At 56.7% G+C, this 23,794-nt stretch overlaps 1 protein-coding gene across 7 annotated transcripts in view; it reads right to left on the bottom strand.

Annotated features, from left to right (window-relative positions):
- The window catches only part of RGS12 (regulator of G protein signaling 12), a 68,080-nt gene extending 44,998 nt beyond the window's left edge, over window positions 1–23,082 (bottom strand). For 6 of the 7 annotated variants that reach the window (XM_059676703.1, XM_059676684.1, XM_059676711.1 and 3 more), the window contains exons 1-3: window positions 22,984–23,075; window positions 10,614–12,578; window positions 7,992–8,108 (exon numbers count right to left, since the gene is read on the bottom strand). In XM_059676703.1, coding sequence (XP_059532686.1) covers window positions 7,992–8,108; window positions 10,614–12,491 — 1,995 coding nt within the window. In that variant the 5' untranslated portion in view covers window positions 12,492–12,578; window positions 22,984–23,075. Of the gene's footprint in view, window positions 1–7,991; window positions 8,109–10,613; window positions 12,584–22,983 lie in introns of all 7 variants that reach the window. The other variant, XM_059676693.1, reaches the window with a different exon arrangement.
- Window positions 23,083–23,794: the final 712 nt, after the last annotated feature.

Here is a 23,794-nt window from a genome sequence, read left to right on the forward strand (position 1 = left end):
AAGGAGGAAGCAGAGACTAGTTCTAGAACCTGGTGTCCCTGGGACTCCCTGGAGGGTCCCGGGCTCACCCTAAGTGCCGCCACACCGTCCATGTGATGGCAGGGGCGTCGGGGCCTCACTGGATGGGCTCCTGGAAGGGCAGAAGGGCAGACCTCAGGGAGTGTCCGGGGTTGCAAACACAGCGCCCACGTGGACACCTGCTGGGATGAGGGCCCTCCAGCTTGGGGCCGGGCCACCTGCTGGGAGGGCGCTGAGCCCGCCCTGCCTTTCGCTCTTCCTGGAGGACCCGAGCTCCCAGTGGGCAGTCGCGACACAGCTCTGTCTACTGCAGAAACGTACACCTGCCTGGGAGGACATTACAGACAGAAACAGCCTCGGCTCCAGCTTCCTCAGACAGCTTTGCGCCAGAGACCGGCACACAGCACAGAAAGGTGTGAAAGAGAGGAGCAGGGGAGGGTCAGAGGCCTCGTCATCACCTGACCACCACCGCTGAGCGCAGAAGCTGCCCATCCTGATGTCCAGGACATGCTGGGGGCGGCAAGGATCGGGGGAGTAGAAAGAGAAGGAGGAGGAGGTAGAGGAGGAGGAGGTGGTAGAGGAGGAGGTGGAGGTGGAGGAGGAGGTAGAGGAGGAGGAGGAGGAGGTGGAAGGGGAGGAGGTAGAGGAGGAGGAGGTGGAGGAGGAGGAGGAGGAGGAGGAGGAGGAGGAGGAGGAGGAGGAGGAGGTGGAGGAGGAGGAGGAGGAGGTGGAGGAGGAGGAGGAGGAGGAGAAGGAGGCACCACCCACCTCCGCCCCATCCCTGGGCTCAGGTAAGGTGTCTGACCTTTTGCTGTCTCCTGACCCAGTCCCTGCCCTGGTGTGGACCCCACGGCCTGTAATCTAGCTGCCCCTTCCTTCCCAGCGCCCAGTGCTCAGCCTCAGCTCGGCGGTGCCCTGTCCACCGCCCCCCTGCTCAGTGCTGGTGACGGGCGGGGTCAGCCCAACGACAACAGGGCTGCTATCGTTTGTTCCCTGCTGTCCCTTGAGCAGAAACAGCACCTGGCACGTAGCGGGTGTTTAAGGACCACTCACTGAGACATCCTAGCACAACGGTCGGCACCCTTCCGGACCTCACAGACCACCAGTGGACCACTGGTTGGCTACCGCTATCCTAGAATGCATCCCAAGTGAACAGGGTTTTAAAGAGAATTAAGATCATTTCCTATGTAAACGACCTAAAGGCTAGATGAGTACATGAAGGACCAAACCAAGCAAAAACTTCGGAGTTAATTTCTCCCAGAGATAAAAACAGCAAACTTAAGATTCTTTTAAAATAAAAAACGCTCATTTTGAAGTGTCTGTGTACACTGCACCCTGGATCACGTGAACTCCATGACTACAGTGCGTCCCGGAGCTGAGCCAGCACTGGGAGGAGCGCAGCAACCGTCCAGGGGGCTGAGAAGGCAAAGCGACCAAAGAAGGCAATGGCGGCCTCTGAGTCTGGGTCTGTGCAGGTCCGCCTGCCTCGGGCGGACGGCAGCCTCTGACAGCAAGCCCGGGGCCGCCCAAACAGACGCACAGAGCCTGGCCACAAAGGAGGCAGCCTCAGGGCCGCCCGCCACCCCCCTCCCCTCTCCAAGCAGAGAAGTCTGGACAGGGGCGTCCCCTGCTGTCCAAGACGCACTGCCAGTTCCTGCCATCAACACCTGGGCACCCAGAAATAGGGGGCGGGGGTGTGCTTCCTCCAGCAAATACTCAGACTAAGTATGTCAAACTCCAGGGCTACCCCGGGCCAAATAAACAAGGTGCTAAGTGAATGTGGCCACAAAAAAACAAAAGCTTCAATTTTCATAGAAACATAGGTTTATTTCAGTAGAGACATGCTGAATATAAAGGGCTGAAATAAATGAGTCATCGTTAACATAAAATAATAGACCATTTTAATAAAAATTAATATTTTTTTCTTGAACATTAACTTACCAGACACTGAATAACTACACAAGTTAATAAGCATCACGCAAATAAACCTATTTTTCTTGTTCTCCGAAAGCAAAATATTTCCTGTTGTGCACACCAAACAAGTCAGTCCAAGACTAATGACATAGCCATCGCTGCTAGAATATTCGCTGCTGGTGTTAGTGGAGAGAAATGGTGCGCCTGCACGTAAGGCGCATAAGGGAAATGAAGGCAAGACGATTATAGTAACGAGTCATTAGCGAATGCTGTAGTTCATTATTAATAATTATGTATAACAGGATATTATAAAAGTCAAGTTATGAAATTCTTATTAAAACGTTTCTTACGTACTGTTACACTGGTGGGCTGCAAAAATATTCATTGTGGGCCACATGGGGCCCGCGGGCCACGAGTGTGACATGCTTGCTCTAGACCAGTGGTTCTCAACCTTGGCTGCACGTTAGATCACCTGGGAATCTTTTTAAAATCCTGATTTCTGGGCCTCGTCCTCCGGAAATTCTGTTTCTTTGTTATGGGGTGGGGCCCCAACATTAGTAACAAAGAAACAGAATTTCTGGAGGACGAGGACCAGAAATCAGGATTTTAAAAAGATTCCCAGGTGATTCTAACATGCAGCCAAGGCTGAGAACCACTGCTCTAGACCAGTGATGGCGAACCTATGGTTGATTTTTCTTTGTTAAATGGCATTTAAATATATAAAATAAATATCAAAAATATAAGTCTTTGTTTTACTATGGTTGCAAATATCAAAAAATGTCTATATGTGACACAGCACCAAAGTTAAGTTAGGGTTTTTCAAATGCTGACACGCTGAGCTCAAAAGGTTCGCCATCACTGCTCTAGACGGTGATGCAGATGGAGGGGCTGGGGGCGCTGTGAGCGGCAGGAGAAGCCCTCAGGGGCTGTGATAAGGGACAGGGAGCGCCAGTGTGCTGGGCTGGAACCGGGCCACAGCTAACCACCCAGGGAGTCCAGGGCAGCAGGACGGGGGGCCTGACACAGGTCAGCGGTGGTCAGGAAAAGGGTGGAGTCTCGGGCGATGGGGAGGGCCTGGAGGACCCCACCCACAGTCTAGAGAACAGCCTAGAGCAGGGCTGGGAGCAAGCTGGCCACTGGCCTCACAGAGCACCCCGGCTTTGCGGGCGATACACTACCACTTAGCTCTGCCTTCAGCGTGAAAACAGCAAAGATGTGCGAAGGGCCTGACCACGTGCCAACAAAACTACTGCCCACCCCACTCTCTAGTCCAAAGCGTGGCGGCCCTCCTGTCTTTGGAAACATGAGAGCTTCGCTTGGGAAGGTGGCTGCCTGGCCCCAGTGGCCTGCACTGCCCCCTGGGGAATCTCAGCCCCTGCCAGCCTCCATGCTGCCCGAGGGGCTTCCAAACAGACGCCCGGCCCTCCCGGAGGGGTGCCCAGAGCAGGCGGAACTCAGGCAGGCAGGTGGCGCTCTCACTGGGCTCCCGCAGGCTCCGCACACTAAGAAAACGCGAGGTCAGCCGGACCGCCCCCCCTCTGTCCCGGGACACGCTGGCTGTGCCCTGACCCCAGACCTTCAGGTGGCTGGTCCCCTCTTAGCATCGAGGGCTTGGCGTGGACAGTCCCTCCTCAGAGCAGCTACCAGACCATGGCCTGCGAGGGTGCCCATCTCCCCCCCCGCACCTGGCCTTGCTCCCCACCGCCCCCACCGCTGACTAAGTCACAAAGTCGCCTGCCTGACACCTCCCTGTTGAGCACCGGTCGGCCACGGCTCTCACCTGGAGAGCAACTCCCTAGAGCAGGACGTGCCACAGCTCCTGGGGGACAGATGCGCAGCCCAGGCTGCCGGAGCTCGGTGTCCTGGGAGAGGCAGCTGGAGAGGTGAGGGTGCAGGAGCGAGGCTGTAAGTCAGCCCGCTGGGGGAAGGGCTCCATGGGCTCGGACAATTCCTATCCCCTGGCACTGCCACCTTGCCTCAGTTTCCCACTCAGTAAAGCAGAAACAGTGATAGTTCCTGCGGCCCAGAGGTCACAGTGTGACCAGTGACGGGCAGGTCATAGACACAGGCAGGGCCATTAGCCTTGTGTGGCCCATCAGTGCACGGCCTGGTGATACCCCTTGCACAGGGCCTTGGGAGGGGGGAGCTGCCCTCAGGGACCGGGGACACTGCGGTCCTCCCCACAGTACATGGAAGTCATGAGCCACGGAGACCCCAGGGGGCGGCAGATGCCAGTGTCTGAGGGTGACAGCGGAGAATGGGGACCTCCCAGGGCTCAGCAATCCCTACAAAGTTACAGCCTTTGAACCAAGTGTGACGGACGCGGCGGACTCCCAAGTTCCTGTCCTCCCCCCCCCCCCCCAAGGCTGCCGGCAGACAGAATGTGACAATGAGACCAAGAGGAGTCTGGGACCCCAGGGAGTGCCGGCCTCTCCAGCAGGTGTGGGCCTGGCTCCTGCATGCTGCCCTCTCACTCCCGCTGGCCCTGGCTGCACAGCCCATCTCTGCGCCCCTGTCCCCCACTCTGCCCACGGTCCCTGCAGGCCCTTCAGGTCAGGTACCCGGTCTTCTTCCAGACGTTCCTTCTGCCATTCCCACAGCACGGGTCTCATTCTCCACCTTCACCGCCTGCTCAGGAGTCCCTTTCCCACAATCCGTCACCAGCTCCTGTCCTCTCCCTTCACACTCCCTCCGCACACCCTCGTCCTTTGGTTCCATCTTCCTCTCTCAGGCTCATCTGTAAAACCCTAACCCTAGCAGCCAGCGCTGCCGACTCCAGCATCTATCTCGGCAGGCCTGGGAGAGACATACCCCATGCCAATCATTTTCACAGCAAATTCAGAAAAGAGCACCAATTGGAAATACACACTTCTGGGATTTATCCCAAAGTGAAGCCTGCGTAGCCTCACCCAGGTCAGAACGAAAGCATAGTGATGTTCTAGTTTTATCCTTAAAAAAAAAAAATACACACACATACACACACACACACACACACACACACACACACACTAGAGGCCCAGTGCATGAATTCGTGCACCAGTGGGGTCCCTTGGCCTGGCCTGCAGGATTGGTCCAAAACCAGCTCTCTGACATCCCTCGAGGGGTCCCAGATTGCGAGAGGGTGCAGGCCAGGCTGAGGGACCCCACCGGTGCATGATCGGGGCCGGGGAGGGATGCGGGAGGTGGGCCAGCCAGGGAGGGACCGTGGGAGGGCTCCAGGGCATGTCCGGCCTGTCTCGCTCAGTCCCGATTGGCTGGACCCCAGCAGCAAGCTAACCTACCAGTCGGCGCATCTGCCCCCAGGTTAGTCAGTGAACGTCACAGCGAGCGGTTGAGCAGCCTTAGCATATCATTAGCATATTACACTTTGATTGGTTGAATGGCTGACCGGATGACTGGACACTTAGCATATTAGGTTTTAACTATATAGGAGATATATATATATATAAAATTTTTTTTTTTTCCAGAGAGGAAGGGAGAGGGAGAGAAACATTAATGAGAGAGAATCATTCATCAGCTGCCTCCTGCATGCCCCCTACTGGGGATTGAGCCTGCAACCCAGGCATGTGCCCTCATTGGGAATCGAACCATGACCTCCTGGTTCATAGGTCAATGCTCAACCACTGAGCCACGCTGGCCAGGCCCTAGTTTCTCTTAATAGTTCTACGCTGAACACACAACCAAAAGCCATGGCTTAGTCTGGTCTGTTTTTAGCTCCTCTGAATGGAGTCCTGCAGACACACTGCGTGTCTGCCCTCTCTCTGTGACACGTGTCCAGGCAGCCACAGAGCATCCCTGGCGTCCTCCCTGCGGCTGGGCAGTTGGGCTGCTCTGGCTCGGGAGTCTCACCACAGCTGTGAGGCCTCGTGCACGTTGCCTGGAACTCAGGATGGACATTTTGGGTGCAGCGGAACTGCCGAGTCTCAGGGCACTTTATCTTCAAACATGCCCCCCAGGGAGCGCCCTCTACCGGAGTGTTATCAGAGTGTAGGCCGCTTCATGGCCACACCAACACGTGACACCATCTGTCTCTGGTCACTGGGGCCACTCCTGTGTACAAGCCTCACTGTGGCTGTAACTTGCGCCTCCCTGGTGACTAATGTGGTTGGAAACCTCTTCATCTGCGGCTTTGCTATTGGGAATCATCTTTCATCAAATGCCTGTTAGACTCCCTGGCCCACTCTGCTCCCGGAGGCACACTCAGGACCAATGGGCCTTCAGTACAGGCGTTTGGATGCTGCAGTCCCCGAGCTTCCTGGAGTCCCAGTGGGCGATCTCTGCCTTGATGGTCAGTGCTCTGTGTCTGGGGCAGAGTCTTTGCCCCCCGCCTCCATGGAGCTGTGTCTGTGACCCTCAGTCAGACCTGCACAGCTGGGTCCATCCTGTCTGTATGACGTGGGAATCCAGTTTCTTCCTTTCTTTGTTTTTTCTCCACTTTTCCCAGCACCACTTAAAAAAACAAACTCACCCTGCTCTGGACACATAGCCCAGGTGCTGTCTTCTACGCCACGTCTGTCTGTGTATCCTGAGCCAACATTTACAGTCTTAAATTGCTCTTACACTTCATCATTTTGATAGCTGATAGAGGAAGTTCTCCTATCGTATTTTACTTCAAGAATATCTTGGCTAGCCCTAGCCAGTTTGGCTCAGTGGCTAGAGCATCAGCCTGTGGACTGAAGGGTCCCTGGTTCAATTCTGATCAAGGGCACATGCCTGGGTTGTGGGCTCGATCCCCAGGAGGGAGCGCACAAGAGGCAGCCAATCAATAATTCTCTCTCATCATTGATGTTTCTCTCTCTCTTTCCCTCTCCCTTCCTCTCTGAAATCAATTAAAAAAATATATTTTTTTAAAAAGTGCACTGAATCTGTAGGTCATTTTCTAACTGTATCCAAAACTAATCTTCGTATATTGATCGTAGATCCAGCAACCTTGCTAAACTCACTTATTGATTTTAATAACCTATAGATTCTTATAGATTTTCTGTTACAATCGTATCTTGTGAGAATAACATTAAATTTTTCTTTCCAAGCCTTTTAGTTTCTATTGTTTGACTTTCATAGTACAGTGACAAAGACATGCAATGAAAATCAAAACAGAAATGGCACCAGCAATGTTGCTTGTTCCCAATCTCAAAGGGAAAGCTTAAGTATGATCCCTGTTCAAGGGGATTCTATACCCTTATCAGATTAAGGGTATAGAATTCCTATTTTAACTTTTGTGGGAGTTCTGTAGCCATGAATGGATACTGAATTTTGCCAATGGCCTTTCCTGGGTCTGTTGGGATGATACGTGATTTTTCTACTTTGTGAATGCGGTAAGTTACACTGACTGATTTTTAAGTATTAAAAACAGCTTGATCAGTGTGGCTCACCAGTTGAGCGTTGACCTATGAACCAGGAAATCACAGTTCAATTCCCAGTCAGGAAACATGCCTGGGTTGTGGGCTCGATCTCCAGTGGGGGGTGTGCAGGAGGCAGCCAATCAGTGATTCTCATCATTGATGTTTCTATCTCTCCCTCTCCCTGCCTCTCTCTGAAATCAATAAAAACATATTTAAAAAAAATAAGGCACCATGTTGCCTCACCCCCTGTGACAAACGCAGCACACAGATGCAGGATGTTAGCACACGGCCAGCTGGGAGCACAGGGCTCCCTGTGCTTTCTGCTTAACTGGCCTGCAAACCTAAAACTGCTCTAATAGTAAAGCCCATTCAATTTCTAAGAAAAATGGATAAAAGGAAAGAACCCACCAAAAGGTATTCTCTGTATCTGTGCCTCAGCATCGCACCTTTACGGGGTAACGCTGGGCCCGTCCTTCCTCACAGACTTGTGAGGCTGAACAGGTTCTATACGAAGTGCTGAGCCGGCTACAGCACGGACACACTACCCGGCCTGGGCACACGTGCTAGGCAGAAAGGTGACCAATGGGCATTAGAAGAAGTGGTTACCCCGGGAGGGGAGCGGAGTAGGATCCGGGTGGAATTCAAAAGAGATTCAGATGTATCAGTAAGCTTTTCATTTCTAAAAAGCCAAAGAATAAGAGAAACTGAAATGCTTACCTCTAGGTCATCAAGGGAGCGAGTGACACTAAATCTCTTGGATCTTCCAAACGATCTCCGCGCAGAGGTGCGCTGAGAAGTCTGAGCGAGACCAAGTCCCCGCCCAAATTTTGAGCCCTAAACACAAGAAAAGGTAAAGTGAGTTACCTCCAGGGGAGAGGTGCTTAGCTTTGCCTGAGGCACCACCTTGCAGAGAAGAGGGGGCCCAGGAAACCAGACTGTGCCCCCGGGGAAATGTCATGATCTGCAGGCATCACCTCAATGAAAACGCAGAGCCACAGCCAAGGCCGCCCCGGTCTCCGGGGCTCGCTCTGCCCATGACAACTATGCGCCCCGAGAACGACCACCTCAGCCTCCCGTCACCAGGATCTGACCCCGGAGCAGATGAACAGCACGTGGGAGCGCAGTGTGGAGAATAATGGTTATTAACATAGGCTGGTGTCACAAGGCCGCGCTGTGACTTAATTTCATGAGCGTCTAGGAAACTAAAGAATCCCACATTCAGCTGGCGTCTGAAGCCCAACCCGACTCAGGTGCCGGAAATAACTGGCCAGTGAAACATCTTGTTCTTTCTCTGGGAAATTACTAGAATTAATTCACTGTTATTATGCTAGAGACACTTCTCTGAATGTGATCGTGGTTCCAGCAAATAAGTCACCACATCTTTCACATAAAAGCAGTGCAGCTGCAAATATCTGATTTCCTGGGGACTCGAAACCCTAAGTGCCCTCGGGGCAGGCAGGGGAGCGAGGAAATGCGAGGCCCTGGGTAGGGAGAGGGACCATCTGGGCTGGGCCAGGCCCCCAGGAGGCAGGGAATGTCTCCCTGAGAGTGAGGAGGCCCGGAGGGCGGGCCAGCTACTTCCCTCTGCTCCCCTGGAGCCTGGAGCAGCCTTGGTGGCAGATCCCCCCTGCACTGAGCCCCGGAGAGCAGGCAGCACGGAGAGAGGGCAGCACGCACTGTCAAAGGAACTCGGCTGTCAAAGGAACCCATGCCCAGTGCTCCAGCCCAGGGCAGCTCAGAACCTTGGAGCGCCCTCTACCGGACTGTCATCCCACAGATGGGGGCTCTCAGCAGAGGCTGCTACTGTGTCCTCCCTTCCTTGTGACATTGCAGTGATGCAATGTCGCCCGTGGGCGTTGTTTGCACAGGGTCACGATCAAAGCCGGGCATAGTTTCCAGATATGTTTACAATCTATTTTAAAACTTCCTGTCATTGTGCTAGAAAAACGACAAGATTCTCATGTTGAATGCGGGCCCTCCTGGCCTGCCTGAGAGCTGAGCCTGTGGTCAGCTGTGCCACTGGGACTCAGCAAGGCTTCCGACGCCAGGCTTCGCTGTACCACTCGGGCTCCCGCAGCCACCTCCCTGCCTCAGTGACCGTGCCTCACTCTCGGTTCCCTGTGCCAGTCACTGCTGTGCAAAGGGAGGCACTGAAGCCACCGCCACCACGGAGCAGTGACAGGACTCAACCATGCGACATGCAGGCCTCTGGCATCTGGCTCCTTCCCTTTCCCAAGGCCTCCCCTCTGCTCATGGACAGCACGTCCTTCTCCCCTTTCCGGCCCATCCCCTGCTCATCCTGACCCACCTCCGCCAGCTCAGGCCAGGAGGGACACAGGAGACCCTCCTCGCCACTCTGGAAGCTTCTGCACTCCAACTGAGGAGGCTGTGCAGGGTGACCCTGAGCTAATAACGCAGGGGAACCCACTTAGCAAAATAAAAAGCAGCCAATGAATTTCAAGAGATTACAGAAGGGTCCCAATAAAACACAATTCATGACTACAATTGTGTGTTACCGTTGTCATTACAAAGGGAACTACAGGAGGAGGCCCCGCGGAGCCCCAGGTCCGGAGTCTCAGCACTCATTGGCCGACGGGCAAGTTGTTTAATACACGGGTCAGTAAAACGAAAAGGAGGCACCAGCCTGAGGAGCTCACAGAACCCCCACCAGGTCCCAAAGGAGGCCTGGCATGAGCTGGGGAACTCGAGGCTTATCTCCCAACAAGCGTCCCGTTCGTCTGTGACAGGGCGGCAACACCAGCCAATACCGTTCCTCTCGCTACGTTTTTTTAATCCTCACTCGAGGATGTCTCTCTCACGTAGATGTTTCTCTCCCTCTCTCTCTTTCTCTCCCCCCCCCCCCCAACCATCCCTCCCGTCCACTCTCTAAAAAAAAATCAATGGAAAAAAATGCCCTCAGGTGAGGATTAACAACAACAACAACAACAACAAAAGGGTGTATTGCCTCCGCCACTCGCCACTCGGCCAGAAACCCAATGGACTTCAGAGGCACAGTGACAGGACCTGCAGGCACCAGCAGTAGGAACGGGGAGGAAGGAGGGGAGACCCTCACCTGGGCTGTGAGAAGTCACCATCCCTTCCACCCCCGCCTGTCCCGCCAGACCAAGGGCCCGCTGGGGATGGGACCACTCAAGGGAGGGCTCCAGGCGAGACGGAGCCTCAGCACACAATCACAGCAGACACCGGTGGCAGCCAACAGAGGCCACAGCTAGGGGAAGCGGCGGGGGACTGGGCAGCTGGTGCGCTGTCATTTCACCAGCCACTGACTAAGTCATCCAGTCAAATTCACGTTCACTAAACCACCCCCCGCAGGCTTACCTTTTTGTCTTCTTTCGTCTTCCTAGCGTTTCGATGGGGCCCAAAAATGTTCTGCATCCCAAACGCCTTCCTGGACCAGTCCCTCTTCTGGGTGCTCAGCAGGGGCTGTGCCAGGCTGCCCTCCAGCCGGTAGCGGTCAGCGGGGATCTTGCTCATGGGAGGGGGCAGCGTGCCGCAGTTGACGCTGGACCACCCGTCAGTGGAGTCCGTGTAAGACTCCTGGTCACTGGCGTGTCCGCACTGCCACTCCTGCAGGACGTGAACCGGAAGCCACCGCTGGCTGAACCCACCGCCAGGGCCCACAGCGCCTCTCTTGGAAGGCGGGACCGAACTCCGCAAGGGGGTCGGGGGGACCTCCACGTGAGAAGTGGGCCCCAAATGCTTACTAAAGTCCCAGCCCCTGTCAGCCTGTGGAGCAGCTTCAAATGGGGGCCCTGCCTCAGGATCGTGGCAAAAGGCCCCATTCCAGGGGGTGGCCCAAGGCTGGGAGCCCCTTCCCCCTGCCCCCTCCCAGGTGCTGCTGCTGGGGCCATGTCTGCTGGAACTGGCGCCCAGGTCGACCACAAGCACCCGGCTGTTTCTCTCCTCCTGGTTGAAATTTCCAATGCCACTGTCGCTGTTGCTGCTGGTGCTGGTGTTCTGGTGGGCATCGGCGTCCCCGTCCACGAAGGCCCGGGCCCGCACACCCTCGATCAGCTCGCCCATGTCCCGGTACAGCACAGAGATGAACTGGAGGACCGGCAGGGAGGACGCCGGGAATTCCAGGCAGCCATTGGTGTCAGGGTCGGCTGTGCACTCGAACCCGAACCGCCGGGCGATGCCTTGGTGGATCTTGTGATTGAACAAGTCTGGGTCCACCATGAACACGTGGCAGGAAGTCCGCAAGACGCCCTCGCCCTCCCGCGCCAGGCTGCCGTCGTCGCTGCTCTGCATGGTCACAAGCCCGAAGAACCGGCGGTCGTCGGGGCACACGGCGCTGAAGGCCAGCTTCTCGGCAGGGTACTCGGCCAGCACGGCGGCCTTGTCAGTGCACAGCTGCACGCCATCGTGCATGATCTTCATGGTCACCAGGGAGTGGATCTTCTGCTCGGCCCGCAGGCGCCGCAGGCAGCCGCGAATAGCCTGGAAGCTGTCGGCCTCCAGGCTGCAGCTTGTGGAAGGAAGTTCGATGGAACCCAAATAGCCAACGACCATGGCGACGTTTAAAATACTTGCATCTAACCCAAACTCGTCCTGATTCTCTAGTCCAACACTGAAAACCGAGTCGTCGTTGATAACGTGTGCGATCTCCTTGGGAAGCAGGCCGGGCTGCGGGCCGCCTACACCTTCCTGCCCCGGGTCGAATCGCGCAGCTGCCGACTCCGAGAGCGACCTGTGCTTCAGTTTCGAGGGCTCTGAGCTGCTTGCATGCAGACGAGGGTTTTCGAAGATCATGCTGAAAATCCCCCCCGACTGCATGTCCTCCACGACTCTCTCGGCTCTGTTGATGCCCAGCGCTTTGGAATCGAGTCTGGGCTTCCGCCAGCCCTTCCCGTCATAGAAGCCCACCTCCTCGTCGCTGGAGCAAGACTCCAGATGACCGAGGCCTTCGCCCACCACCATGTGCAGGACCCCGGAGCATTTCCCGATGAGTTTAACCACGTCCTCATGCGAGGCTTTCTTCACGTTGATTTCATTTACAGCGAGTATCTGGTCTCCGGCGCGGAGGCCCACAAAATCAGCGGGGCTCCCTCTCATGACACAGCTGAGCACGCAGGGCGCCTGGCCGGAAAGGGTGAACCCGTAGCCTGCTCTCCCTCTGGCGACCTCCACACTCCTCAGGCGAGGGGGTGCCGTCCCCGGTGGCGGACGCTCTACTGTGTCCCCCGCTCTGTACATCTCAGCGCCTCCCAGGCCAGGAGCATAGTTCCCCCGGGGCCCCACAGTTCAGAGAACGCTTGCTGCTGCCATCGTTTTCTAGAAATGCTGCCCTGAGGAAGAAAAACAACAGCTCAGCGTTAAAGAGCCCAGGCCTCACTGCTTCCTGGCATCACCTGAACTTGGAAAGGTATCTCATAGCAAAACCCGTCACCAAGGAGTCTCCAGTTACCAAGCAAATGTCAGCAGAGGAGAGAGCAAATCTCAGGCTAAGAATTTCCTTCCAAAGTGGGAACTGCTTCCCAGGACGGGTCCCCCTCAACACCGACTCTCCTGCGAGGCTGCCCTCGGGACTCTGCAGGACCCACTTCCTGGCGCTGTTCCGCCTCCCGATCCAGATAGAAGAGAAGGGACCTGGAGACCTCACACTCACAGTGTGGCCTGCAGCCCAGCTACCGCCAGGGGCTCCCCTGCACACCGATGTGTCTGAGGGGCATTTGAACCCAGGGCAGAGTCGGACTGAAACGCGGCGCTGGCTACAGACTCGGGGTCTCACTTCTGAGGCAGCCCAGGTTCACCTGTGCGTGATCACTAGGAAGGTTTCCCAGGAAGGCATCTGCTGACGTCTCATAGTCGACGCCCCCCCAATTAATTTATGCGAACGCGGTACCTTGTGGGGAAAACATCCATCTCAAACGCTGCAGTCCACACCAGAGAGACCACCGACACACCAGAGGAAACCTCCAAAAAGAGCGCAGGAGCTCAGCACTAACAGGCAGCCCAAGGTGTGCCCTGGGACAGAAACCCCGGCTAACGCACTGCCTGCCGATGCAGCCATGACCTCACAGCTGAATGTCATGGCGGACAGAGCCAGCGCGGCCCTGCTCCGGCTGCTGTGCGGGGCTGGGTTCACACAGGGCTGCTCGGGTGGCTCTTCACCACCCCGCCGCCTCTGGTTTACTGTTAGCACAAGCACATGCTGTGGGGGAACTGACCTCCTTGAAGTACTTCTGCTGGCAAAAATGATTCACCCGGTCTCAAAGAGTCCATCTCAAGTCCTTGGTAGCTTCACCCCCAAATGTGCGCATTACTGTAAGTTTAGGCAGTGGGTGGGTGGCCACCAACATTATTGTATGCATGGTTGTTGAGTAACTTACAATAGACTGAGCAGAAGAGTATGCTCTGTTCAAAATGCTCCCATTCAGCATTTTGTTATTATGCAAGTTTTTACATGTTTGTTTGCTTTTAATTCAATTCTGGAGGTTTTACCACTTCAAGCCCCAAGAAACCAAAGGCCCAGCTACAGGGGCGTGCGGCAGGCACCTCGGTTCCAGTCTCCAGGAGCACGACCCGCCTTCCCACTTAGTTCATTGCTAAGCAGCCAAACAAGACTTTACAAACAGAAAAGCAGCTCTTGGAACTGGGAAATACAGCAGAGATAAATAATCAGGAACGAGGGGAAAGCAGTAAGGGAGAGAAGAAATTCAAGATGGCAAATTTAAGGACATTTCATTTCTTTGAACACATCAGAAATTTGTATACAGTTAATAATGTTACAATGAAATGGAATTCCAAAAACAATATAAAGTTGAAGAAACACAGTTACGCTGGTGTCATATGCCCCCCGTAAAGTTTTAAACACTACCCTGAACACATCCTCCCCCCTCCCACTCAGGCTGCGAGAAGAGAGGCGGCCCCAAGGGGGGGAGCGCCCAAGGCCTCCGGGCAGGAGGAGAAGGGCCGGGAACAGGATCCCTGAGCAGCTGCTTGAATATTTTATCGCTGGTTCCTGGTGTCTCCGCTACAGAAGGCCTCACACCAAGTAGCATCTCTAACTCAGAACTTTCCCTTTTTTAACGTGTGGAGAAGAAAATCTAGATTTAGCAGAATATTATACTACTTTAAATTACAAAGGTCCATTTTACTGGTTCAAAAATATTAACATACTAGAGGCCCGGTGCACAGATTCGTGCACAGGTGGGGTCTCTCGGCCTGGCCAGTGACCGGGCCAATTGGGGCACTCTTGGAGGTTGGCTGTGGGAGCGCACTGACCACCAGGGGCAGCTCCTGTGTTGAGCATCTGCCCCCTGGTGGTCAGTGCACATCATAGCTACTGGCCGGTCATCCAGTTGCTTAGGCTTTTATATAGATAGTTGACCCTTGAACAGTGTGGGGGTTAGTGGCACCGGAAACCCACATATAACTTTTGATTCCCCCCAAACTTAACTCCAGTCCCTTGGTATCTGTGAGAAATGCGTTCCAGAACCCCCACAGACACCCAAATCCGAGGATGCACTAGTTCCTCCCTCACACATTGTTGCATGAAACTACGCACAGTCGGCCCTTCACATCAGAGGATGCCCAACCTCGGATCAAAAATACTGTTTTCAATCTGCGGTTGGCTGACTCCAAGTGTGAAACTTGGGGATACTGAGGGCTGACTACATATTTATGGAAAAACCCACGTTTAAGTGGACCTGCACAGCTCAGACCTGCGTTGTCCAAGGGTCACCTGTACTGCACATTGATTCTAACCCTCTGTAACGTGGTTATCTCAAGTAAGATCCACAGGATTACGAATGAAGAGGAACAAGTGTGCACACGTACGCCCTCCGACGGCGAGGACACTGTGCTAGAGCATACTGGCTGGGTCACGCCAGGCACTGAAGACGGCAGACACCTCAGCCTCAGAGGACAGAAAGGCATCCACGTCCGGGAAAACTGTCTCCCTGTCACTGTCTGACGCGGGGTGACGCGGGGTTCTCCTGTCACTTGCCATCGCTCCCTAGCCTGTGGGGCTTAACAAAGGCACTTTGGAGCATTCGGAAGGAACTTCTTTTATTCACATCACACTGCAATGCCTTCTGCACATGGGGACTTCAGGTCTCAGCGGAGGAAAGCAGCTCAGCAGAAGGCCGGGAGTGGTCCAGCACTCAGCCTCTTCTCTGGTGCCACCTTGCCCACCTACACCCGCCCCCACCTCCCTCTGGCTCATCTTCCCAACCCTGCTCACACCCATGACGCTTCTCGAGGGACCCAGCCTTACTCCCAGCCTGCCTTCCAAGGCCGCCTCACCAGGCCCCTACCCAAAGCTCACCGTCACCTCAGGCAGGTCCATCCTCACAGCCCGGGATTTTCCCAGGACTTTCCCGCCCGCTCTTCATTTGTTCGTGTGTCCATTCAATGACTGTCGAGGGGCTTCCGCAGCAGCCCCAGGCAGACAGTTGTGAACAGGTGACTAGAGATGGCCCTGCCCCTGGGTGCCGGGAGCCGGTCCATCCTTGCTGTTTCAAGGGACCTGGCATATATGGCATACGGTTCTTAATATGTTGGTTCACCTTCTTGGCGCTGTGTTTTAACCAAGGTCACCTCTCCGAGAAAGGTTGAATCCCTAGGTAGGGATTTTCCCCTGAAGTTAGGGAGGGAATAAAACCCCTTAACTAAGTGCCAGGCGGGTAATTAATCACTTTAACTACGAACAATCATGCTTAAGCTACATAATCTTTACTCCCTGGAATGGAGATAAGAAACGCCCTAACCTTTGTAATAGAGATTGATAGGATTGAATCAACTGGTATAAATACAGTTGTAACAAGACAGAAAAGAGACAGAACTTAGAACAGAATTCAGAAGACAGAACACACAGAGCTTAGAAGAGAATTCAGAAGACAGAACCTACACGGAGCCTGGAGACAGAAGAACTTCGCTGGAGAGAACATGGCAATAGATCCTGGACTGAACCTGGAGATATGAAGCAGAACCTCTCTGGAGATCCAGACCAGAACTTGGCTGGAGATCCTGGCTAGAGATCCTGGCTAGGCTGCTGATCAACTGAACACTGTCTCCGTGTCATTCCTTCTTCGCCGACTCCGTCCACACCTTTGGGGACCCCTGGACCTGCTGGGGTTGGACCCCGGCACCTGGGGACAAGATCGCTCAGCAGGTCAATATGTCCACACAGGAAGGCCCACAGCCCTGACTCCATTTGAGAAGTTACTCTTCCCTGAACATACCCCCTTCCTGCTGCCCCTTGGCTCAGCTCAGATCCCGTCTCCCCCCTGAGGCCCCACTAACTCTTCCAACCCTCACCCGCCCCCAACTGCCCTGCAGAGCGGGCCCCACGATCAGGCTGTGCCTGCTGTCCATCGCCAGCCCAGGGCATCACTGCGCAGCCTCCGCAGCCTTCTGAGGCAGAGCGGTGGGCACCCGTGGCAGCGGCACACACTCGGCCTTTGGTGCACTGAGGACACACGCAGGCTGTGGGGACACACGCAGGCGTCAGAACAAGGGACAGGTTTGAGGGGAAGCCGTGCGTCTTGAGCAGGGAAGTGGCGCTGGGCAGTCATGAGAAGCTGGGAGGACTAGCAGCTGGGCTCCACCTGCTAGAGGCTCGGCCGCACAAGGCCAAGGCCGTGCACGGTAGGAATCCTATGTGCGGAAGACCACAATCAGCAGCTCAGGCAGGGCCGGGAGCCCCATCTGGCTCCCCCAGCCCCCCCAACCAGGACTGAGCCCAAGGGGCTCAAAGAGCAGGACTGACCTACCCCCAGCCAGTGGGCCGCTTCCGCCCAAGAGCTCTGGCACCAGCCTGGCGGTGACCGAGTTTCGGGAAAAGTAAACAAGACCAGCCGAGCAACTTCCTTTCAGGATCTACAGCCGATGGGAGTGCAGGGCTATTTTTAATTCCAGAAACAAATTCTTGTTCAATAATCTTGAAATATTGAAGGTTAAACCGTGTCAGTTTCTCCTTCCCTTTTTATCTCTACTTAATAGTCCTGTTTGTGGTTTTTAAAGCGGGGCAAAGTGAGCCTATAAAGAGTTGCTGGATTTAGTGAGTCACAATACAGGACACCTAAATGTGAATTTCAGACATAAGATGAATCACATTTAGTGTAAGTACGTCCCAAACACTGCACGGCATGTTGTATCTGGCCAATCTGTGCAGGGACAGACGAGGCAGCCCATCTTGCCCGGCCTGACCCAGCGGCCCTGGGCTCCTCCTCGCTGGACCCTGGCTTCCATGATCCCACCAGGACGGCACCTGCACCCCACTACCCCTCCCAGCCACTTCCCAGGGCGGAGCTGACGGTGGGGCCAGGCCCCGTGCCCACCTGCAGTGTGACCAGCACCCGGCCTCAGCTCCAAAGGAATGACCAGGAAGGACAGGCCTCCTGTGTGATCCCCACCACATACAAATGCTGTTTTGCCCTCTGCGACCCAGGGAAAAGCAGCGACTGCTGGCCGGGCTTGGTCTGTGTTTTCACTGGGGCCGCAGGGAATCGTTCTGCTCACGTGTCTCCGTCATTCGCAGGAAGACAAGGCAACCTGCACGTGCGCGAGCTCCCAGGCGCCGCTTTGCAGGCGTGAGGGAGAAGCTGCGAGCCCAGTCCGCACACAGGGTGCTGGGGGCAGACCACTTTTAAAACAACTTTTTAAATATTTTTTATTGATTTCAGAGAGGAAGGGAGAGGGAGAGAGAGATAAAAACATCAATGATGACAGAGAATCATTGACTGGCTGCCTCCTGCACACCCCCTACCGGGGATCGAGCCTGCAACCCGGGCATGTGCCCTTGGCCGGAATCGAACCTGGGACCCTTCAATCCGCAGGCCAACTGAGCCAAACCGGCTAGGGCAGCAGACCCCTTTTAGATGCAAGGGGGAAGGAATGGCCAGAGGAAGTCATGTGGGCAGGAGGTCCTGTGCCCCTCCTGGCTCCTCACCTCCCAGGTCCAGGCAGGATGGATAATGGGCTGCATGGTAGCCCCAAAGACATACGGGCCTAATCCCCAGAACCTGGAAATGTGGCCTTATTTGGAAAAAGGATCTTTGTAGCTGGAATCAGAGGCTTTTAGGCGAGATGACCCTGAATTGTCCCCATCCACGAGAAGCACACAGCTAGATCCCCACAGCTTCCTCACCCACCAATCAGGTGGACCCTACCTGTAATCACAAGTGGCCTTCTAAGAGGGAGGCAGAGGGAAGAGGGGAGATCAGACACAGGGAGAGGCCATGTGAACACAGGACAGAGACTGGAGTGATGCGGCCCCGAGCCCAGGACTGCTGGCACCACCGGGAGCTGGGAGGGGCAGGAGGGATCCTCCCCAGCGCCTCCGGGAGGAGCACAGCCCTGCCACACCGTAGGCTTCTGGCCTCAGAACTGGGAGTGAATAAATTTCTGCGGCTTGAAGCCACTCACTTTGTGGTACTTTGTTACAACAGCCGCAGGAAAGGAATACAAGGGGTAGGTAGGCCCAGGGAGCCCTCCTCCTCCTGGGACCCCACTGCCCGACCCTCGCAGTGAGGCCCTGACTGGCTGCTAAATGCTAAACTCCACAGAGCTGTCCTGGGTTGGACTCCAGGAAATGAGGGCTCTGGTGGACATCTGGGCACCTCACTCTGCCCAAGTGCCCCCTCAGCTCCTCTGGCCTGCCGTCAGGAGGAGTCACAGCCTGGCACGTAGTAGGGCTTGATACAGATGTGCTACATGAAGGCCTGAGCTGCCCTCCTGGGCACAAACCGAGTCACAGCAACGACACTACAAGCCTAGACATGACCAGATTCGCACCATCGCTAACAGGTGCTGAGAACGGCCTGCGTGTCAGACACAGCTCCCCACTATTTTACACAGATTATCTGTGGACCCTGAGAAAGAAGATGCCTAGTTAAGAAGGGGTCCTGGTGGCTTAACTGGGCTTAAATTAAAAAAAAAAAAAAAAAAAAAGCTGCACTGAGCTACCGCCTCTGCACTGAACTGCGGGCTGAGCCAGGAGTTCCGGGAATCCTATTTCAACCAATAGGACGGAGGCTTTCCCCATCCAAGAGAAGCACACAGCCATAGCCCCACAGCTTCTTCACCCACCAATCAGCACAGTGCCTTTTGGACCAATCGAACTGTGAGGATTTGGATCCCTCATTTGCATGAGGACAGACCAATCAGGGACCAGGAGCAGGACTTCCGTCTAGAGCAGCCGTGGGCAAACTACGGCCCGTGGGCTGGATCCGGCCCGTTTGAAATGAATAAAACTAAAAGAAAAAAAAGACCGTACCCTTTTATATAATGATGTTTACTTTGAATTTATATTAGTTCACACAAACACTCCATCCATGCTTTTGTTCTGGCCCTCCGGTCCAGTTTAAGAACCCATTGTGGCCCTCGAGTCAAAAAGTTTGCCCACCCCTGGTCTAGAAGTCAGCTTCCCTCTGGCCCTGGGAGCCCACTCTCGCTTTCCACCAAAGGCGGCCTTTCCCTGGCCTCACTGAGGGAGGAGCAGACAGCAGGCAGAGCAGACGGGCGCAGAGCAGCGAGGAGCGCAGTGGGCAGAGCTAGCTGGGCCGGGGCCTGGCAGGGCTGCCTCACAGCCGTGTGTTTCCACAGCTGCGGGACCACAGTTGAGCTGTTTTGCACTAAATAAAGTTTCCTTCCTCACTGCACCCCAAATTGGGGACTCCTGTTGGTGCTGAACTGGCACCAAGGAGGCTGACATATCCTTGCCACAGCCTTGCTATTAACCTATTTTATAGTCAGAGACCGTGGCACAGAGAGTAGTTTGCCCGTGGTCAAATCAGGTACCAGATGAGGTAAAGAACGTGGTACTGAAAGGCAAAATCTGCACCGTGGCCTCAGCCCTCAGCCGGAGCCCGAGGCCGGGTAAACGCGCATGGGCCCAGAGAGCAGCCGCCTCTGGGAGGTCAAAGAACCCCGGTCCTTACCCCTAAGCGGCTCACATCAGAGGAAGACAGGGAAGAACCACAGCCGCTACTGCCACAGGCTCAGCAAACCGCACAGGCGAACCAGGCACCCGCTCAGGCTGACGCAGGGCTCCACTCACCGCGTTTGTTAGGAAAGGCTCTCTGTTAGGCTAGAGTGGCTCGCTCCCCCATTACTCGGTTCTCCAGGTGAGACTACTAACCAGACTACTAATCACAGGCTATCAGTGCAGGGAAAAGCCTCACACACTCTCCTTTGCTGCTCAATCAAGTTCCCAGCAGGTACAACATATAAAGACCAACTATTTGAAGGCACTGGAGAGCTCCGAAGAGCAGGGCACAACCTGGGAGGGAGCTGTCCCCTAAAAGGGCGTCTGCACGGTGACAGAGCTCGACGCTCTGGGAAAGCGCAATCCTCCCAGCTTCGAGGCAGGGTGCCTGGGAAGAGAGGGGGCCATCCCAGTACCTCAGAAAGGAGGCACTGGAGAGAGAGGAAGCCCTGAGATCTGTTCATAAGCTAAGTCCCGGTACTTGGCCAGCCCTGCCACTGCCCATGCAGAGGGCGAATCCATGGAGCTGCAGGAGGCAGCTGGCAGGCCAAGTGCACCAAGTGGAGATGACAGAGATTTCAGTTTGAGTCCAAAGTAACTTCCAGAACAAAAAACACTCTTTTCAAACAAGAATCACTGCAATGGACCATCCACGACGTCTAGTACACAACCAAATACTATCAGATGTTCAGACATTAGTGTGACCAGTCAAGATGTGACCACAGTCAAGAGGAAGGAGGTCAGCAGAAACAGATCCTGAGATAACCCAGGGGCTGAAATGAGCAAATAAGAGCTACAAAGCAGCTAAGAGTGTGTCGAGGATTTAATGGAAAGTGCGGTCACAACAAACAGGTGGTGTATCTCAGTGGAGACACAGGAACTATAAAGCAGCACCAGGTGGAAATTCTGGAAATGTGTGTCTACTTCTGAAGAGAGATGGCCAAAGGAGCGAGTGGCCACCAGCTCCCAGAAAGTAAAGAACAGCTGCTCCACCAGACCTGAGCGCGAAGCCAGGCTCATCTTCTTTCCTGGGACACCTGCTCCAGGATGGCTCAGCCTCTCCTCTGGGGCAGGGCACCCGCAAGGCCCTGCCGGACGCGCAGCGGCAGCCCCTCTGGTCAGAGCTGCCGGCGGACCGGGAGGTGTAGGAGGTGGCTCTCAGCAGTCCTCTCAGCAATGAAGCCAGGAGCACTGTGGCAGGCTAACGGGTGGTCCCCAAACACGCCAGGTCCTGGCTCCTGGAACCGGGAGTGTCACCTTGCAGGGAACAGGACTTGGCAGGTGTGATTAACTTCAGGATGCTGGTGGACACACGTGGGCCAAGAACGGACGACAAGGGTCCTGGCGGGAGGGAGGAAGGCGGGCGCAACCAGGGCAGCAGGGGTGGGCAGGGGGTGGGAGGCTGCGCCAGGGCCGAGGGCAGCCTCAAAGCTGACGAGGGGCGGGAAGGTTCCTCCGCGGTTTCAGCCCAGCGAGACCCAGGGGAACGTCTGTGTTTAGGCCCCGAAGTTGGTGGCACTCGTCTCACAGCCACAGCAAAGTCCTACAAGTGCTCACAGGAAAGCAACCGCTGATGGGAAATGCCACCAAATTCAAAGAAAAGGGCTCTCCCCCCGGTGTGTCGTCATCGCTTTCCTCCCTCATCCTGACGGCGTCGTTTGGTCCAAGGCAGTAAAACCAGAAGCGAACCCCCCGCTGCCGTCTGGGGCTGCGCCCGGAGCCGCCCCACCCGACCCCCGACCCCCGACGGCCGGCCCCAGCCGGTCCTCAGCCTCTGCCTGGCCCGGGCCCTCCTCCGGGTGGTCAACCCAACAAAGGCCGCTGGGGCCTCCCTCACCTCCTGGCCCTCGGGCGCCCGCCCGCCTCCCGCCACAGCCCTCCTCCTGGGGGACCTCCCCGCTCAGCCCCCACCGGAGGGTCCCCCAGCAGCGGCCACTTCATGCCTCAAACCCACCGGAACGGAGGCGTTTTCCTGAAACCTCACACGTAGGACAACTTATTTCTAAATGGAACTCGGCTCTCCTGCTGGTCGCCCCGGGAGACCACCGACCCCCGCCGCTCTAGGCACCCAGGGGGCGTCTCCCTCCTCGGGACGCGGTGGCCCTTCGGCAGCCCTCCCTGTCTCCTCCCTGTCCCTGTCCTGCAGGTGCAAGTGCCCACGGACCGCCGCCTGCGCGCACCCGCGACCCCAACCAGCCCCATCCACCAGCGGGGAAACTGAGGCACGCGCACCTGGCCACCGGCCCGAGGGCAGACCCACTCGGGGGGCCTCTGCCTACACCCCACAACCCGGACACCACCACTCCGGAGTCTGGGGCGCGGGGGCAGGGGGGCAGGGCTCGCCGCTCATTTGCTGAGCCGGGTCCCTGGAGACGCCTCTGCCCAACAATGCGGCGCCGGTGAGGTCCGGCCAGGAAACCAGGACCCGCCGGGGCGAGCGGGCACGGGGCCGGGTCCGCCCCAACGCCGCCCGCTCCGCCCGCCCCCAGCCCGGCCGACCGGTCCCGCAGCACCGCGAGGCCTCGCAGCGACCCGCACACGGGCCCCGACGAGTGCCGGGCGCTGGGCCGGGAACAAAAGGAGGGCGGCCGGCGGCCGGTCCGGGGAGTCTCTGAGGAGGCGGCGGCCTGAGGAGCGGACCGGCCCGCGCCCTGCACCCCGCGTCGCGCTGGGCGGGGCCGGCGGCCGAGGGCGCTCGCTCGCGCCCGGAGAAGAAAGAAAGCGGGGCGGGGCGGCCCTGCGCCCGCCCGCAACCTACCCGCTCGCTCCGCCGCCCGCGTCCGCGCCGCCCGCGCGCCCAACGGTCTCCACAGCCGCCAGCCGCCGCCGCCTGGGGTTAGGGGCGGGGCCCGGAATACGGGACGTGGTCAGGGCCTGTGGGCGGGGGCTTGGAGGGGTGGGCGGGTGGGGTATCCGGGGGGCGTGGTCGTGCTTGGGCGTGGCCTCAGGGCGAGGTGGGGCGTGGCCTGCCCGGGGGCGGGCGTGTCTCAGGAGGCAGCGGAGCGCAGTTGATGGGTGGGTCGGAGCCTCCAGGGGGCGGGGCGGATCCTCCAGGGGGCGGGGCCTTCACGGAGCGCGAAACCGGACAAGCGGCCAGGCCGCTAGGGGCGGAGCATCCAGGGGACCAAGGTAGGAAGAAACAAGGGCGGGGCCTTGAAATAGGAGGCGGGCCTCCCAGGCAGGGGGCGGGACTTCCGCCGCCGAGTGGTGACCATGCATCCTGCCCGGCGGTGGAAGCCCTACGCCCCCGCTTCAGTCCCCTCCGGGCCACCACTCGGTCCCCTTCGATGCCCCCGCCGCGCCCGCCCGCCCCCTCTTCCGACTGCCTTCCGGACTTTGATGCTCGGCGAGATCGCATTCATGGGGAACTGTTTTGAAGGAGGAGAGTGGCTCGCCGCCCGCAAGTGGGAGGCCAGGCCTGCGGAGCCCAGCGCGAGCGGTGAAGGGCCCAGGGGCCTGCGCCCCGCCCCCCGCCACCGCACGACCGCCGCCTCTGCCCACTGGACCTTCCCGGGGTCTCTCCCCGCCCCGCACTCACTATTTCTGTGGCAATGACGTCCCCCTT

This window comes from Myotis daubentonii, chromosome 1 (genome assembly GCF_963259705.1).
Source record: "Myotis daubentonii chromosome 1, mMyoDau2.1, whole genome shotgun sequence".
NCBI classification, from domain to species: domain Eukaryota; kingdom Metazoa; phylum Chordata; class Mammalia; order Chiroptera; family Vespertilionidae; genus Myotis; species Myotis daubentonii.